The sequence below is a fragment of the Eubalaena glacialis genome, chromosome 9 (assembly GCF_028564815.1).
Source record: "Eubalaena glacialis isolate mEubGla1 chromosome 9, mEubGla1.1.hap2.+ XY, whole genome shotgun sequence".
In the NCBI taxonomy this organism is placed as follows: domain Eukaryota; kingdom Metazoa; phylum Chordata; class Mammalia; order Artiodactyla; family Balaenidae; genus Eubalaena; species Eubalaena glacialis.
Genome location: NC_083724.1, coordinates 114740851 through 114760626, shown reverse-complemented (window position 1 = coordinate 114760626; position 19776 = coordinate 114740851). Strand labels below are relative to the sequence as shown.

At 41.0% G+C, this 19776-nt stretch overlaps 1 protein-coding gene across 2 annotated transcripts in view; it reads left to right on the top strand.

Annotated features, from left to right (window-relative positions):
* The first annotated feature begins 518 nt into the window (after positions 1-518).
* FBXO16 (F-box protein 16) overlaps positions 519-19776 on the top strand; it is a 66183-nt gene continuing 46925 nt past the window's right edge. For both annotated transcript variants that reach the window (XM_061199460.1, XM_061199459.1), the window contains exons 1-3: positions 519-640; positions 5515-5650; positions 13838-13873. In XM_061199460.1, the coding sequence (XP_061055443.1) occupies positions 5552-5650; positions 13838-13873 (135 nt within the window). In that variant the 5' untranslated portion in view covers positions 519-640; positions 5515-5551. The remainder of the gene's footprint in view (positions 641-5514; positions 5651-13837; positions 13874-19776) is intronic.

Sequence of the window (19776 nt, the reverse complement as noted above, 5' to 3'; positions counted from 1 at the left end):
ATGCCATCTGCTGGTTCCCTGGTGTATCCGTCAGTCGGCCTGAATTCTTTAATCCAATAAATTAAAAGTCATGTTGAAGCATTTGCGAGTTTGTGTGTTGGGCAATTTTCCCACGTTCTTCCACTTCCTGTGTGCAGGTGCTATTCTTTCACTGAACCTCTCTAGAATTCTTTTTCCTCCAACCTTCTTTTACCTGTTGGCCACTCTTAAAACCCGGAGAAATGGAGTTGACATTTTGGAACCCTGGAGCGACCAGAACGATGTAACTGGGCATGCTCAGTAGGTTGGCCTGATTTGGAACACACTTAGGTCTTGAATGAGGGATTTTAAGGCTGTTTATTTCAGGATCGGCTACATCTTCGTACTAGCATTATATTGGGAGATTGCAGTCCCTCCCACCCTCTTGGCGCTCACACTTTTTCGTTTTATCCGTGTGCCCAATTTTGGAGCCAGCCCTCCAGGATCTCCTGGCCAATCAAGAGACCACACATTGTTGCCTAAGAGACCCCGGATGCCAGCGGATAGATTTATAGACGGTGATTGGACTACTGGAAGGGGTGGGGGCTAGACAGAGTGAAAGAAACAGCAACTACCGCAACACCAGCGCCAGAGGCTTGAAGAGAAAGACGAACGAAAAGAGGTGAGAGCAGTGGGCAGTGCGTGAAAAAGATGGAGGCTTTCGTTTGAGAGCTCCGCTCTCAGATCCTCCTGGGTCTCTCACAAGCCTTGGCAGTGCCCCCCGGGAATTACATTTTGCTCCGTTTCAGCTGCAGTTCAAGTGACAGATGCTTCATATTTCTGAAATTAACAACCAACAAATAATTGTTTCTATGCCTATCAAGCACTAGCTCTTTGCACGGTATTATAGTTTTTCTTTGTTTCTACCTAGTTGAATATCAGATGAATTCATATTTAAGTCTAACCATACCCTCTTTCCTGATAATTTCCTGATAATATCTGATCTCCTCTGATGATACTGCAATGTGCAATGGGTGAGATGTATGCTAGTATAGAAACTCAATCCTCTTCCACTCTGTAAACTCCAAATAAAAATCCGATCGTCCTGAGTTTAATCCCAGTGCCCAGTTCCTAATGTTGAGTTTTATCCTTCCTTTCCACTAGTTTTAAGCCTTAAACCGCCTCCCCTCCACTGTTGTATTCATTCATTCAGTTGACTTAACAAATATTTATTGAGCACCCATTACGTACTACTGAGATTAGGATTCAGGTGAGCAGTGTCAGGAAACCACCTAAGCAAAGAAGCATCAGTTTTGTACCATGTTCTCTGATCTGAAGTTCAGCGTGTCTGGGCAGATAATGCATGAAGGGAGAGAAAGGAGGATGAGGCTGGAAAGGTAGGTGGAGGTAAATTCATAGTGGACCTAGATTTGCATGCTAAGGAGCCTGGATATTCTGTAGCCATTATCAAGCCTCTGAAGTTTTTTGAGCTGAAAAATGACAGATATTTTTTAAAAATACCTCCCAAGGAGAGTGGTGATTAGCAAAGGTTGGGGGGTGGGGAAATGGGGAGATATTGATGAAAGGGTGCAAACTTCTGGTTATAAAATGAATGAGTTCTAGAGACCCTATCTACAGCATTGTGACTATAGTTAATAATAATGTATACTTGAAATTTGCTAAACGAATAGATCTCAAGTATTCTCATCACACACACACGAACGGTAACTATGGGAGGTGATGGATATGTTAAATATTGTGATTGTGGTAAGCATTTTACAATGTATACATGTATTAAAACATCACGTTGTACACCTTAAATATATACCTTTTTATTTGTCAAAAAAACAACAAACAAACAAAAAACCTCTAGCAGTAGAGTGTTAGCTCCATTATAGCCAAGACTCTTGTCTTTGTACCTCTAATACAGGCCTAATAAGGTCCTTAGTGAAGTTGAATAATGGTGACAGTGTGAAGAATGGCTTAGAAGATGGGATTGGAGGTACGTGGCCACTGGAACTTTACCAGAGGACCTATCTTTGCCTTTAAACATGGAACTAGAACCACACACTGGGGGCAAGGGCCATAAGCCCTTTTTCTTCCTTTTTAGCCAAAGAAAAATTAAAGATGAACATTCAAGGACAGCCATTAAGGGGAAAAGAGGTCATAAAAAAGCAACAGCAAGCTTTGTATGTTGAAGGAGGGAAGACAACTTGCTTTGTCTTGTTATTTCTATGTAGTATAAAAGTGTCTGAGTGGTCTATACTGTGAACCGGTGTGGGCATGCAAATATGCACAGTGCCCATCGTCTACAATGGATGGAGGAGGAAAAACTGTAAAAGGATAATGACAAAAGACAGAGCAGGGCACCTCCATTTGCCTGCTTCAGCAAGACTATTACCAAGAGGGCTCTTTCTCCCGGCCTGGCCCATCTCCTGAAAACCAAACTTTCCTCAAGTTGATTTGAAGAAAGCCTAATTCAAATAATTTCTAGCTCTGAGGACCCAGAAAAAGAAAACAACCAGTGTAAGGCCTTGGGGAGGCCCTAAAAAAGCTACTTTGTCCTAATCAGAAATTGTGCCTAGAATCAGTCAGATTGTTTCCTACACAAACTGGAAAGAGAGAGAGTTTCTCAGCTTACAGCAGGAGTTTTCATCATATTCTCAAAGAGTTTTATGGCCCTGAAAAAAAAAGATTAAAAACAATCGGTTTAGGGAATTCCCTGGTAGTCCAGTGGTTAGGGCTCCGCACTTTCACTACCAAGGGCCTGAGTTTATAGAATTTTTTGTTTTAATATCATTTATTTTTGGTGGCATTTGGTCTTCGTTGCTGAGTGTGGGCTTTCTCTAGCTGTGGCGAGCGGGGGCTACTCTTCGTTGTGGTGCACAGGCTTCTTATAGCGGTGGCTTCTCTTGTTGTGGAGCACTGGCTCTAGGCGCGTGGGCTTCAGTAGTTGCAGCACGTGGGCTCAGTAGTTGTGGCGCACGGGCTTAGTTGCTCCACGGCATGTGGGATCTTCCCGGACCAGGGATCGAACCCGTGTCCCTTGCATTGGTAGGTGGATTCTTAACCACTGCGAGGGCCCGCGTTTAATCCCTAGTCGGGGAACTAAGATGCCACAAGCTGCACAGAGCAGCCAAAATAAATAAATAAATTAATTAAAATTTTAAATAAAACAAAGAAAAAATCAATTGGTTTAAAGAGAAGAAAGGTCAAACATGAATAAATAACAATAACAAAAAAGAAATATGTGATTTTTAACTGGGCAGATCTAGATTCAGTGACCATGCTTTGTACCTATAATTTGCCTGCTCACGTGTACTTTTGTAGCTGCCAATTAATAATACTGTAATGAAATCATTTCTTACACCTTTTGCAACTTAGCTGTTAGGAGCTAAGAATATAAGGACTGATCTGAGCCCCCTTGTTCCCCCTTATGCCAGTGGAGTGGTGACAGCAAAAAACTGTAGGAAGATACTGTCTACTGTTTAAAACCCTGAGATTTTAGAACATTGGCTTTATCTTCAGCTCTAACTTAAACCTGAGAGAGAATATTGCATGACAAGTGAGAGCCTCAAAATTTCAGATCTAGCATTTGGGGAGTCCTCTATCAGCTAAAAACTAGTGATTTTTTTTTAAAGAGCTGTCCAGTATTTGTAATTTTCGGAGGCCAGAGGTCAGGCAGGCAAGTAAGTCCTAGCCCCCTCACTCAGCAGCACTTCCTTGGATATGAAACCTACCTACAGAGAGGAAGAAAAGCACAAATAAGCAGAAACATTGAGGATACATACTGAAAATACCATCAGTCTGCTTTAAATATTTTTCACCTTAAAATATTTTGTTGTGGCCTTCTAAAGGACAGGCTTTGAGGCACATTGTAAATGACAGGAAGTTCTAAGAAAGGCTGCAGGGATTCTACTTATCAAGACCACTCATCTGTCAGGCATTCTGCTTGAGCCTTTTTTCTCTAACCTTTGCAACAGCAGTTGAGGGAAGATATGCACATCCTTATTTTACAAATAAGGAAACTGAGATGGATTAAATAACTTGCAAAAAGTTACACAGCTAGTAAGTTTTAGAACCAGGATCCAAACTGTATAAGGTAAAAAGTTTTGGTTGCAAACAACAGAAATAGATTCTAGCTAATGGAAGCGAAAGAGGAGATTGATTTATTGTATCAGCTGGCTTACAAAATGAATAAGAAAGGACAAGGGGCTTCTGAAGGTTGAGGCAGCAATAACAACTTATTAGCCTGCTCAGAGCACCTATGGTACTTTGAATGACCACCTCAGCTGTAAAGTAAGGATAAGCCAGCATCAGTAAACTGGCCTAGGGGAATTCCCTGGCAGGTCCAGTGGTTAGGACTTGGCTCTTTCACTGCTGTGGGCCTGGGTTCAATCCCTGATCAGGGAACTAAGATCCCACAAGCTGAGTGGTACAGCACCCCCCCCCCAAAAAAAAGTAAACTGGCCTAGCTTGGTCTCATGACTGGGGAGGGGGAGGCCACCTTGATTAACCAACACAGCAGACTCTAAGTAATGAGGGAAAAGTAATTCCTAATGGAAACTAGAGTGCTTTAATGAAATGAAAGAAGACATATTTAGTACTCGGCATCTAAAAACAGCACATTTCCCCCATTAAACCCAAATCTGTCTGTATCCAAAGTCTTGGCTTTGTCTGTTGTACCATTCTACCTCTTAAATCTGGTATCAAGCTAGAACCCTTGTTACCTAGATGTCAGAAAGATAAGAGGGGAGGAAGACGGTCACAAGGGACAAAGATGGAGTGTTTTTATATTGCACTGTGATTTTATAAATACTTCTTCTTTCTGGCCAATATGGTGTGTTCTTAGCTAGGAGTGATTCTGGATTTCCCCCCATGGTTCAATGAAAATCAAGCAGAGTTAAATAGACCTGGGTCTGATTTCCAGTTCTCCGCTTAATGTCTGTATAAATTTGGGCAGAGAGTGTTATTTCAGTGAGCCTCATTTTCTTCATCTGTAAAATGAGCTAAAACCCACCACCTCACCAGATTGTTATGAGGTTTTTTTGTTTATTTATTTATTTATTTATTTTTGGCTGCGTTGGGTCTTCCTTGCTGTGCGCAGATTTTCTCTAGTTGCGGCGAGCGGGAGCACTCTTCGTTGCGGTGCGCGGGCTTCTCATTGCGGTGGCTTCTCTTTTTGTGGAGCACGGGCTCTAGGCACACGGGCTTCAGTAGTTGTGGCATGCAGGCTTCAGTAGTTGTGGCTCACGGTCTCTGGAGCACAGGCTTAGTAGTTGTGGCACATGGGCTTTGTTGCTCCGTGGCATGTGGGATCTTCCCGGCCCAGGGCTCGAACCCGTGGCCCCTGCATTGGCAGGCGGATTCTTAACCACTGTGCCACCAGGGAAGCCCTGTTATGAGTTTTAATTGAGCAAACATAAAAGTTCCTGACATATAAAATGTTCCCAATAAATGTTATCCCTCCCATTCCCTGGTCCCAACGTACTAAAAGATTATATGGTATTAGTATTTTTAGTATTCTGAAGATTATATGATTCATTTCTTCTGCAGGTGTAGTTTTTCTTATGGAAGAATATCCAGTTATTTCATGATGGCATTTGCACCTCCAAAAAACATAGGTGGTCCCAAAATGCAGACAAAGATGAGTACCTGGACACCCCTAAACCATCAGCTTTTGAATAACCGGGTAAGTGATAAGAGCTATTTTATCAGTTGGGTCCACGCCTTAAAGAAAAAAAAGTATTAAAATCTTGGTTATCAAAATATAAACATTAATTGTTTAGGACTGTGTAATGGATGAAAAAACAAAATGAAGGACTTTTTCAGAAACTTTAACTGAACGCTTGCTACATGGCCAGGGTTGGCAGTAGACACAGAGTTCCTGCCTAGAAAGAAAGGTCTTAGATTTGCTCTTTCCTCCACTGTCACTCCTCCTCTCTCTCACCCCAAATGCCTTTTCTTTGCAGGAACCACCGGAAGTGAAAGAGGAGTGGGTGATGTGTGAGGAGTTCCCCCCAAAATAGGTTTTCTTGCTAGAGTTGAGGTTACTGGATAATGCTGTACATTTACCCAAGTAAATAAAATGAGTCAGTGTCAGCTGATTACTCACATTACTCAGATTCTCCTAAGAAGTTTATTTGCCACCTGCATTCTGGGGAGGTGCCAGCAGAATACACCAGAAAAAACATTGCAAGGGTGGACAGCTGGGTATCATGCGGGCATGTGAGATTGCCAACCTCTGGGGATTTCTACTCCTGCTTCAATTAGGGGCAGAATTTCCAACAGGTCTGTGAGCGCCTATATCAATACTTATATACAAGGACCATATCTAGTTGACAGTAAATTACAATCAACATCAATAAAACTGACTTCATTATCTTGCTCCTACACACCAGTTCCTCCCCCTAAGGAAGGGCATCACTTTACACCAAATCACTCAAGCTGGAAATCTTCCTTCTCCCTCTTGGGTCCAGGGTTTGGTTTTCCCCAACTTACAAGCTAATAACTTAGCCTGTTACTTATGGCAAAGTCACTACTGTTTCACAGTAGAAGACAAGAGATGCTTGGGTCAGAGACAAAGAACTTTCTTACAGTGCACCAAGGGGCGTGAGCATCATGTTTGCACAGGTTCTCCTGGCCCACCTTGGGCCACAGGGGTGACGCAGAGACCCAGATAAATACACAGTGGGTTTGCACCACAGCTGAGGAACAAGGAGCCCAGGGAATCCACTGCTTTCATACTGAGCATTAGCAAGGCTGCTCTTGGTTCTAAAGGGAGTTAGTACCTCACCCCTCAAGGTTCCTTGCTGCCAGCACACCCTGGAGTAATGGCCCAAGAAAAGGGCAGTCAGGACCTTGCACTCCTGGCATTTCAAGATATTTAGGAGATGAGAAGCTCAGGAAGGAGTGTCTACCAGTGCTCCCCCTCACCCCCACATCCAATTCGTTTTGAAGTTCTATGAGTCTTCCTCCTAGGTCTCTTCATCCGGACCCCTTTTCTCCTTTCACCTGTGTACCTCCAGCTCTACATTCTCAGTTCACGCCCTCATCACCCTTTGTCTGGCACATTGTAGTAACCCCCCAACTGGTTTCACTGCCTCTATCCCTAGCAATCCATCCTCTCTTCTGGTCCCAGAATGATCTTTCTAAAATACCAAACTAATCCTATTAAGTAAGACTGATAACACGCTGCTTCAAAGGGTAAATTCCAACCCCCGCCCCACACATAGCACTGAGGACCCTTCATGAGTTGACTCAACCAGCATCGCAGTTCAAGCCCTGCCTCTGCCTCCTCTCATCCTACATCTGGGCCAAGCTCTCTCATCCCCTCCACGCCTTTGTAGGGCGCTCCTCACGGCCTCCTGTAAGAGTTATCTGAAATGTCATTTCTCGGGGAAGCCTAATCCCCCTTGCTTTTCTTTCCTCTCATCACTGTTTACCGACTTCCCCACTTGACTCTAATGTGTTTTTATATGATTTTTCTTTTTTTTTTTAGGCCGTGCCGTGCGGCCTGCGGGATCTTAGTTCCCCAACCAGGGATCAAACCTGTGCCCCTTGCATTGGGAGCATGGAGTCTTAACCACTGGACCATCAGGGTAGTCCCGACTCTAATGCGTTAAGGGTTGCGATTCTGTCTTTTCTCTCTGCATCTCCAGTGCCTGATGTGTTTCCTGAAGCACAAGGAATGAAGTCAGAGGTCAACTGTACTCCCTGAGACCTCCTTCATTGACTCTGACCTTCTTGTCCCCACGTCTCTTCTTCCTTAGCCTGGATTTGACCCTTTGCCTCTCTGAACTAACAGATATGCTAATCGCTCTGGCAAAGCTGGAGCATCCATCCTGACCCCTTCTGCTCAGGACTTTCCTGTTTCTACTCATTTGATGCAGAACATGAGCAAATTTGGGAGAGAGACAGAGGAACCAACATAGCGATCGGAATACTGATAAGTAAAAGGGAGAGATACTGGAAAGGAAACAGATAAAGGAAGTGAGGAAAGGAGATCGAGAAATAGGAAAAAAAAAAAAAAGGAGGCACCAGGAGAAACAAAAGGAGAAGCAGAGAAAGAGAGAAATCCAGGCTTCATCCAGCCATGAGCAACAAGCAAGTCTATTGACAGTCTTTTTAAATTCAGCTCAACAATTATTTATTGAGCACCTGTTTGCAATGCTCTTAGTTCTCCAACAGTTTATATAGCAGCTTCTCTGCTTTCTGCCCCCAGAAACTTCAGTGTTTAGTTTTGAAATATGTTTTCTCATAGAATTGTAAAGGTTTTACGCACGTGCGAAAAAGTGACTTGAATTGAAATACGTATTCGTTGGATGTCTTGATTTTCAGAAATTTTCTTTGAAAAATGAGAAGTCTTCATCGATTTAGCAGCCATGGAGAAAAAGTATCTTGATTGTCTGATTGTCTGATTGCCTGTTGCAGGTTGGGTTACTGGAGAAGCAGACTCTGAGATTGGCATGTAGGGCGTTGATGGGGGAAGGCTCTCAGGATCGATACCTGGGGAGGTGTGGGGAGGGAAGAACAGGATGTAGATTTAGGGCAGAAGAAGAAGCTGGGCTGTCAGGCAGTTGCAACAAGGCCTCCATGGACCCTGTAGGACACCCTGAAGATCCTTCAGAGTCTTGCATTGCATCAGGGGGCCTGGCCTTTATACTTCCACACTGAGCATTCAGTGGATGGGATCTTGGTCAGGGCAGATCTCTCCAGCTCATGGCTGTCAGCCAGCAGCACTCCCAACAGTTAGGGGGAATAAATCCTTCAATTCTGGAGGGGGATCTGGGCCGCGCATCATAGCAAGCACGACACAGCCTTATCTTGGTTCCTGAATAGCTTTTGTCAAATTTCATAATTTCTAAAGATGATATTTATTTTGTTGTTCAGAACTCCCATTTTATTCCAAAATTGTTTTATTTTGGTTTGGTTAGGTTCTAGTTTGGAGTAAAATTATTTTTAAAAATCTTGGGGGACTTCCACTGCAGGGGACGCGGGTTCGATCCCTGGTTGGGGAACTGAGATCCCACATGCCGCAGTGTGGCCAAAAAAATTAAAAAAAAAAAAATATTGGCATGTGTATATACCCACATGTCTGTGTATTAATGTACATAGACACACCCATGGAATTTGGATATGTATATACCAAACTATTAATAGTGGTTTCCCCCAAAGAGTTGGATGGCATGGGAAGGTGGGAGGGAGGTCTGTTAGAAGAGTTTTTGGTTTTTACTTTATACGTGCAGTAATATTTCAAATTTTAAAACAATTTAAAAAACAAATATAAATAAAAACAAACAAAGAACAAAAACTCTGAGAATTGAAAACACAGGTTCCAGATCAGCTGTACTAATAATCTCCTGCTTGACTTCAGTGAGTCACTTTCATCTCTGGTCTTTACTACCTTCCTTTGGAAAATGAGTGGGTTGGGTCAGATGACCTCAAAGGTCCCTTCCAGATCTAACATTCTGACTGTGTGAAAAGGTTTAAAAATAGATGGCCAAGGATACAGCTTGGCAGAAGGTGTCCATACAATAACTTCAAGGCCTACTGTGTATTTCTAAAACAGGGCGTTTGTCACCAATGATCAGCGTAATTTTTTTTTTTTTAATTATTTAATTATTTATTTATTTATTTTTATGGCTGTGTTGGGTCTTCATTCCTGTGCGAGGGCCTTCTCCAGTTGCGGCAAGTGGGGGCCACTCTTCATCGCAGTGTGCAGGCCTCTCACTATCGCGGCCTCTCTTGTTGCGGAGCACAGGCTCCAGACGCGCAGGCTCAGTAATTGTGGCTCACGGGCCCAGTCGCTCCGCGGCACGCGGGATCCTCCCAGACCAGGGCTCGAACCCGTGTCCCCTGCATCGGCAGGCAGACCCTCAACCACTGCGCCACCAGGGAAGCCCCGGTCAGCGTAATTCTGAGGTTCTGTTTTTGGTTTTTAATTTTGCCTTTTTTCTACTCTGTAGTAAAATGTGAAATTCGTAACTGTCTCAGACTGAAAGTCACAGGGTTTTAACTTCACAGCAGGCTTTAAGCATAGAGATTGAATTCGAATGTAGAAACCTAAAAAAATAGCATCATCAGTTTAGGCAAATATAACAGATTATAAAATAATTCAGGCACTGTGAACTTTGAGGGAAGGAATGTTTTAAAAGTATATATTTCTTTGCCATCCAGTGTTTTAATTGAAAATGATCAACATTTCTTTTTGAGTATGGTTCACACATATAGTACAGTACATGTTAAAAGGGTGTTCTGAGAAAAAGCACCTAACTACCATACATCTGTCACAATTTAGGAGCCCCGAAATGTCTTATTCCTAACTTTAATGATGTCACATGGTAAAATATGCAACTGCAGTGTCAACAGACTAAAATAACAACCGTGGGATTTTGACTTAACAGCAGGCTCTGAGTAAACTGTGATGTGTAAACAAACTACAGCATTCTGCACGGAAAGAAGACCCACTTTAACGTTTCCACTTGAAGCGATACGTTTCCCAGCTCTTTTTTTTTTAATTGAAGTATAGTTGATTTACAATGCTGTATTAGTTTCAGGTGTACAGCCAGCTGATTCAGTTATACACATATATATATATATATTCTTTTTCAGATTCTTTTCCCTTACAGGTTATTACAAAATATTGAGTATGGTTCCCAGTGGTATACAGTAGGTCCTTGTCGGGTATCTATTTTATATATAGTAGTGTGTATATGTTAATCCCAAACTCCTAATTTATCCCTCCACCCACTTCCCAGCTCTTAAAGATGAAAAACCTGATTGCAAATCCTTGGAATGAAGACTTGCTCCAAACCAGAGAATATATGATTCTGAGTCTGACTGAGGACCTGACAATTAAATAATTTGTCCCCAATTATATTTCTTGTCAAGGGCAGAGTCAGAACCAGATCTGAGTTTGTCTAGTGTTTCTCCTCTCCCCCTTTACTCCCATCAGTTTCCACTTGGGTCTAAATGCCTTTTGGTAAAGAACTGGATTTGCTTGGACCCTGCTTAGACTTGGTTATTGGCTCTCTAAAGACTCCACCTCCCACCCTGTTCCTTTCCTGCCACCATCTTGCTGACTCTCCTCTCCCCTTCAAGTCAGTGCCCCTTTCTTTCCAATGCTCCCTGTTACCATTGGACACCACGATGGTCATCCCAACCTCCTTTTGAAAGGAGGTTGTGGTCTTGGGACCTAATCTTTTTTTCTTCCCACTGTCAGGCCAAAGTGTGAGCCACGGTTCACTGAGAATATAGGGCTGGGACTTCCCTGGTGGTCCAGTGATTAACACTCCACACTCCCAATGCAGGGGGCCCAGGTTCGATCCCTGGTCAGGGAACTAGATTCCACATGCTGCAACAAAAAGATCCCACGTGCCACAACTAAAGATCCCACATGCTGCAACAAAGATCCCGCATGCCACAACTAAGACACGGCACATCCAAATAAGTTTTAAAAATAAATAAATAAATAAAACATGTATCAATCTGTCCAACTAAATATAAGCTAAAAAAAAAAAAAAAAAGGAGACTGTAGGGCTGGAGGTCGGGATAGGGAAGACCAGGGATCTAGTGAGGAAGCAAGTATAGAGTTGAGCTGAACAGACAGTCTGGAACCAATGATTGACTCTTTGGGCCTCTGCTTATCCCCTCTAAAATCAGGGAATTGAACAAAAAGATCTTAGGATTCCTTTTAGCTCTAAAATTCTACGACGTCTGAAACTTTTGTTGTTGTTCCATCAGCAGGTGTTTGTTGAGAGCCTGCCGTGGAGCCTGTGGAGCATGTAAGGGAAAGTGGTTGTAATCTACATGGGAAGATAAAATGAACAGAATCACCTGGCAGGCAATAGCAAACCCTAGAAAGTCCAGGTGGAGCACGGGCTGCAAGTGGAGGAGGAGCTGGGAGGAGCGAGGTCAGTGGGTGCCGGAAACGTGCTGGTGCCAGGGACTTGGGCTGGGAATTAGATGATTGATAGGATTTGGTTAGACACAAGAGAAGCGTTCAGGAAATATTTGAATCCTGATTTTTCAATCTTCTGTATTCTATAGGTTCTCTTCTATTTTTGTTGTTGTTTTGTTTTGTTTTGTTGTTTTGGCTGTGCCTGGGGCATGTGGAACCTTAGTTCCCCAACCAGGGATCGAACCCACGCCCCCTTGCAGTGGAAGTGCAGAGTCTTAACCACCGGACCGCCAGGGAAGTCCGCTCTTCTATTTTCACTTAGAAATTCTGAGTTTATCTGTTGCCATTATTTGAGGGTCCTAGTAGCCCAGGTGGCAGTTAATTAGGGGGAAAGGGAGAATGGTATTCTTTTTCTTCTTCTCTAAAGTATAAAAAGTGTCTGCCTGTGATGTATGAGGTTCTGTGGTTAGTAGCAAAGATGACATTTTACAGACCTTGAGGTTGTTGTTGAACCAGTTATTTCAATCTCCGTTTCGTATGCCCTTTGAAAGTAGAGTTTGAGAGTCTGAAAAAGGAAGGAAAACATATCTGCTGGAAGAATGAAATTAGCTCCTCGTCCTCCTCCACAAAAGGGAAGAAATAGGCCTGAGCTACTTTCCAAATAGGAACGATCTTAACAGTGCGAGAGAATTTAGATAGTGCCAAGAGGAAGGGAAAAACATCAGGCCCAATTTTGAAAGCTGACAGAGGGTGTAGTGTAGGAGTGAGAGAGACATTCACGTCTGTTCACTGCTGTCTCTTCTTCCTCTCCCCAGAACTCCCTCCTCCGCCAAACATTCTCACATTAGTTGTCCCTTCCTCACTCATTCAAATATACAAATGACTGATGCTCACAAAAACACCTCTTCACCAGTTTAGAAATACACTCACATTGTACCGATACATCCATAAGGATATTCATTTGTCACGATCACATTCATTTAGTCCGGCAAACATGAGTCCCTGTAATATGCCCTGTACAGCACTCTGCACTGGAGAAGGTGACTAAGACATGGTTTCTATCCTAAATAGTATATAACGACAAACCTATACGGATAAACACTGAGCCGTAAGCCCAGAGGCGCACATATGCAAGTTTCTAATCCTACAAACATATAAGTCACGTACACCCCCCTGATATGTGAACTCATGGAAATATAAAAACAGAGCCGCTCACTCATAAATTTCACAGGTTCTTATACTATTGATGCTGAAATATTTGGGGGAGGTTCTCCATTTTCCTGTTTTTCCTTTGTCAGTTTTTTCATCTCCTTTCAAATTCCAAAAATGATTTCACTTCACAATTCCATTCTTCTTTCTTTTTTTTTTTTTGGCCATGCCGAGTGGCTTGTGGGATCTTAGTCCCCAACCAGGGATTGAACCCGTGCCCCTGCAGTGGAAGCGTGGAGTTCCAACCACTGGACTGCCAGGGAATTCCCAGCTTTTCTTATTTCTTGCCTTTAAAAAATTATTTCTTCTTTAAGATGAATTATTTCACATGGAGAAACTGAGAAAAAAGAAACTTTGCCCAAGTTAAAAATAAGTAAAGGTATTTCCCCAGTGGTCCAGTGGCTATGAGTCCTCACTCCCAATGCAAGGCGCCCGGGTTCAGTCCCTGGTCAGGGAACTAGATCCTGCATGTGGCAACTAAAAAAAAATCCCGCATGCCGCAACTAAAAAAAAAAGAAAAGAAAAGGTCCTACACGCGGCAACGAAGATCCCGTATGCCGTAACTAAGACCTGGTACAGCCAAATAAATAAATATTAAAAAAAAATAAGTAAAGTACCTTTTCAGGTACAAAATCTGTCTTTTATACTCAGTAGATATAATGAAAAGCCTGTCAATATTTATTGATACTTTAATGATGTCTTTTTTGTAATGGGTATTTTGAACCGTGAAATATGAAATCATTCCATTCTTTTTTTTATTTATTGTAGGTCTTTGAAGAAAGAAGAGCTCTGCTTGGAAAATGGGTAACTATTTAAAGTATACTTACTTCTCAGTCAGAAAGGGAAAGACAAATACCATATGATATCACTTATATGTGGAATCTAAAGTATGGCACAAATGAATCTACCTACGAAACAGAAACAGACTCAGAGACATAGAGAACAGACTTGTGGTTGCCAAGGGGGAGGGGGGGAGGGAGAGGGATCGACTGAGAGTTTGGGGTTGGTAGATGCAAACTATTACATTTAGAATGGATAAACCACAAGGTCCTACTGTATAGCACAAGGAACTATATCCAATCTCCTGGGATAAACCATAATGGAAAAGAATATAAAAAAAAGAATACAGGTATATATATATGTATAACTGAGTCACTTTACTGCACAGCAGAGATTGGTACAACATTGTAAATCAACTATACTTCAATAAAAAAATAATTAAAAAAAATTAAAAAGTGGGACTTCCAGTGGTTAAGACTCCACGCTTCCATTCCAGTAGGTGTGGGTTCAATCCCTGGTCGGGGAACTAAGATCTTGCATGCTGGGTGACACTGCCCAAAAAAAAAAAAAAAAGTATACTTACTTCTATATTGTGTTATGTTATCATGGAGCCCAAAGAATTCAGTTTGGACATAAGGTAATGAGCGATTGCTCTTTCCCTCAGAAGTTTGACTGGTACTTTCTGTATGTATCAGTTAGGGTTCAGTCAGAAAAAAAGAAATCATGCCAGTTATTTTAACAGACATAATTTAATAAATAGAACTGGTTAAATAAATGCTAGAAGACAGAAAAGACAAAAAGGGAACACTGAGGTACCGTGGAGCTAGAGATGCAGGAAGTAGCTACCACCAGCTTCACTGATATCTCAGGAGCCCAGAGAAAGGACTCTGGAGCTGGGACCATCCCTGTAGGGGATGTCTACAGAATAAAATAGAGGATATCATGGCCAGCTGATTTTTTTTTTTTTTTTTTAATGGCTGTGTTGGGTCTTCGTTTCTGTGCGAGGGCTTTCTCTAGTTGCGGCAAGTGGGGGCCACACTTCATCGCGGTGCGCGGGCCTCTCATTATCGCGGCCTCTCTTGTTGCGGAGCACAGGCTCCAGACGCGCAGGCTCAGCAGTTGTGGCTCACGGGCCCAGCTACTCTGCGGCATGTGGGATCTTCCCAGACCAGGGCTCGAACCCGTGTCCCCTGCATTGGCAGGCAGATTCTCAACCACTGCGCCACCAGGGAAGCCCCCAGCTGATTCTGATATATCTGAGGAAGCATGATGGTTCTGGGAGTGTGGAAAAAACAGGATTCAGGAATCAACTGCTACTACCAGGGTGAAGAGCTAAGGTGATAACTGCCAGGAACAGCAAGGAAACAGAAAGGAGTGAGGTTCTCCCTCAGTTTTCCTCTAGTGACCCCTCCCCATTGGCAGTATTTAACAGGGAGCCCGCCGTCACAGAGAAATTTGGTTTGCGGAGCCCTAGCCTTCCATATTCACAGAATATGGGGTGGGTTTAGATCTGAGAGATGATAGCTTAGAAACCAGCGCAGCTTATCCACTTAACTCCTTACCATCCATATACACCCCTCTACACATACTTAAACTTCCAAAGGAATACTGTAACAACTTTATGCTTTTACCTAACAAGATATGACTATCCTTAGCACAAAGACTTTCACACTCTTCCTCAAAGGAAACACGGTCTCAGTGACTATTGTCCCTCATGATCAAAGTACCCGTCTCTGAGCAATGCGTACGACTCCTCAAATTCCTCTTCAGTCTCACCTGATAGTCTCCTCACCCAAGAGAACTGAAAACACGGCTATGCAAAAACTTGTACTTTTAGGTGAATAGTCTTTTGTACCTTTTGAAGTTTTAACCATGTGAATGTTTTTAATCATGTGAAGGTATTACCTATTCAAAATAGTACTAAAATTTTATAAAATAAATTCACTAAAGGGACTTCCCTGGCAGTGCGGCAGTTAAGACTCCGTGCTTCTAATGCAGGGGACGTGGGTTCGATCCCTGGTCAGGGAACTAATATCCCACATGCCACGCGGTGTGGGCCAAATATATATATATATATATATATATATATATATATATATATATATATATATATTCTAAAATAAATTCACTAAAAATTAATTTAAAAATACTGCGATCTAGTTAAGTTTTTCTCATATTCTATTTATGTTTTTAAACAAACTTTGCATCTGTTACCAGAAACTTTAAAAAGACATTTATTTAGAATGACTATATTTGCACTGTCATTCCACTTACTATTAGTGGAAATCCCTAAATTAATATAACCAGGGCTAATGTTCAGCCAGTGCTCAGTGGTATGGCTGACCAGCTACTGTCTGTTTTGATTGGTTGGTAGCATTGCCAGTTGTTAAATATTTTCAATATCACCCTGGATGAAGTTCAAGGTCTTCAAACTTTTTAAAAGGTCCTGTTTATTCTTTTCTTTTACCATAACTAATAGAAACATATATTTGCAAAGATCACTAATTATCTATCTACTGCAATTGGCTAAACTACAGGGGGTAGTCATGGTTCTATCATACTCCTTGTTATACATTCCTTGATGCTATCAGACATTTAATAAATATTTTCTAAATGATACTCACTGGTTTTTCTCTTTTGCCTAACAACAAACTTATTCCTTAAATTCACTAGATCACATAGTAATCTTTATACCTCCATGAAAACCACATCAATTAAGTTTCAAGGGGATATTTCCAATTTATTTATTTATTTATTTTTTTTGCCTTGCCCTGTGGCATGCGGGATCTTAGGTCCACGGCCAGGGATCAAACCCATGCCCCCTGCAATGGAAGTGCAGAGTCTTAACCTCTAGACCTCCAGGGAAGTCCCTCCAATTTACTTTTATTCAGTTTTCTCTCTCCATTTTAGTTTTTAGGTTTTTTGTTTGTGTACTTTACAAACAACATAAGAAATTGATAACGTAAGAAATGCATTTTCCAAAAAAAGAAAGGAGAAATAAGGATGTCGATTTAAACATAACATTACTTGGCATATTCATTGTAGGGACTAAGTATTGGTTTTAAAGCTCAATCTAGTATTAGAAATAAAGTCATTTTTTAAAACAATCTGGATAGTAAGAGGCAAGATGTAATATGAGACCTATTCAATGATAAACAATTCAAAAGTATTTTATATTTAGCCATAGAATGTCATTTTTGTTCATACATTTGCACATGGCAAATGTCTGATGTTCTGTACAGTTACAAACAAAATGATTAAGAGAAACTGAAAAAAAGCTCTTCAACTTTGCTGTTCCATGCTATTACTTAATCCATTTTCTCTTAAATCTTCTCTGCCCTTCAATCCCTGTTAGAAAAAGCAACTACTTCCTAATGGACAGAAAACACCAGCAGAAGTATTTCAGTTGAAAAGATAGTGTTTCAGACTTTTTCTTAGCTTCTGCTATGTTGTTAGAAATAATTGTAATGTTATAAAGAATTTGATTAAAGTAGATGGCATCACTTTTAACTTGCTGGAAACAACCATAATCAGAGTTAAAATTCAAAAGAGAAACAGGAAAATATTTTGCAAGTTGCTTGATAAAGATTAATATCTGATGAATGGATAAAGAAGATGTGGTGCATATATACAATGGAATACTACTCAGCCATAAGAAAGAATGAAATAATGCCACTTGCAGCAACTTGGATGCAACTAGAGATCATCATACTAAGTGAAGTAAGTCAGAAAGAGAAAGACAAATACCATATTATATCACTTATATGTGGAATCTAAAATATGGCACAAATGAACCTATCTACAAAACAGAAACAGACTCATAGACATAGAGAACAAACTTGTGGTTGCCAAGGGGGGAGGGGGCAGGGAGAGGGATGGACTAGGAGTTTGGGGTTGGTAGATGCAAACTATTACATATAGAATGGATAAACCACAAGGTCCTAATGTATAGCACAGGGAACGATATTCAGTATCCTGAGATAAACCATAATGGAAAAGAATATAAAAAAAGAATGTATACATGTCTATAACTGAGTCACTTTGCTGTACAGCAGAGATTGGCACAATATTGTAAATCAACTATACATCAATAAAAAAATTGAAAAAAGATTAATAGCTGAGATATATAAAGTTACTACAAATCAATAAGAAAAATACAAATACCCCTACAGAATAATGGGCCAATAGAAGAATGAGAAATACACAAAAATATATGTGGCCAATAAACATGGAAACTATGTTCTTTTTACTAAAATTAGAGAAATGCAAATTAAAATAATGAGATTCCCAACCCCTCTCTTGGTCTATGGGGCAAAAATTGAACAGATAAATAATATCCAGTGTAAGTAAGCATTCATTGGGGAGTAGTAGGATATGCTTAAAACACAATTAGAGGGAATATAAAATAATAAAGACTTTTTAAAGACAATTTGACAGGATCTATTAAAATTTTAAATGCAGAATCTTTGAACCTATAATTCCACTTCTGTTTATCTGGACTAGAGAAATATTCACATGGGACATGAAAAAATGTGCACAAGAATATTGCCGTGTGTGTAGGCATGTGTATGTTTGTGTGTGTGTGTTGGAAACAACCTAAATGGTATCAGTAGTATATTGAATAAATAGATCATGGCATATGTGTACTTCTATGAATGACTGGAGAAAATATCATGCTCTGAAGTTCATTGCATATCTGGATGTTTATGGCTATATTTTGTTTGTTTTTAAAACTGTTGTGTAGTATTCCGTGGGGTGGGTATACTCTAATTTATTTAACTGCTTCCCTATTTTTTTAAAAATAAATTTATTTATTTAATTATTTATTTTTGGCTGCTTTGGGTCTTCGTTGCTGCGCGTGGGCTTTCTCTAGCTGTGGAGAGCGGGGGCTACTCTTTGTTGTGGTGCACAGGCTTCTCATCGCGGTGGCTTCTCTTGTTGCGGAGCACGGGCTCTAGGCGCGCAGGCCTCAGTAGTTGTGGCATGCAGTCTCAGTAGCTATGGCTCACGGGCTCTAGAGCGCAGGCTCAGTAGTTGTGGCGCATGGGCTTAGTTGCTCCACAGCATGTGGGATCTTCCTGGACCAGGGCTCAAACCCATGTCCCCTGCATTGGCAGGCAGATTCTTAACCACCGCGCCACCAGAGAAGCCCCTCTATTTTTTTTTAAATTTTATTGACATATAGTTGATTTACAATGTTGTATTAATCTGCTGTACATCAAAGTGATTCAGTTATACATATATATATTCTTTTCCATTATAGTTTATCACAGGGTATTGAATATGGTCCCCTGTGCTATACAATAGGACCTTGTTGTTTCAACTGCTTCCCTATTGATGGCTGTATGTATATGTAAATGCATAGAAACGCATGAACATCAAACTGTAAACAGTGGTTATTACTGGGGAATGGAGTGAGATTTGATGGGAAGGAATAAAGAGGATTTTCATGTTTAATTCTACAAGTACCTATTTGAAACTTTTAAAACAATAATGTATTCATGCTTTTATTGTGAAATTGTTTGATAATAAGATTCAGAAACTCAAGCAGATTAAGATAATATAACCAGTAAACAAAAAATAACAAGCCTCTGTCTTCATCTTGCCCCTCACTCCCCGGGAACTTTCCTTGCTATTCGGTGTAAGATGAGTGGCACTGACGCTCTAGCAACTGTCCTCACTTCCTGAAAGTGCAGCAAGAATCGTTGTAACAACTACTCTGAAAATAGGATTTTCACAATTCTATTGTCAAGAAAGCCCTATAAAAAGGCATTAAAAATTATAAAATATAATATGATATGATATAAGATAGTATAGCATAATATAGCATAGTGTCATATAATATATAATGTTAAAAAGGAACTAACTGTGAAGTGAGGAACCTACCAGGATAGGAAAGTGACCCTAGCTGCTCCCCAGTCTCACAC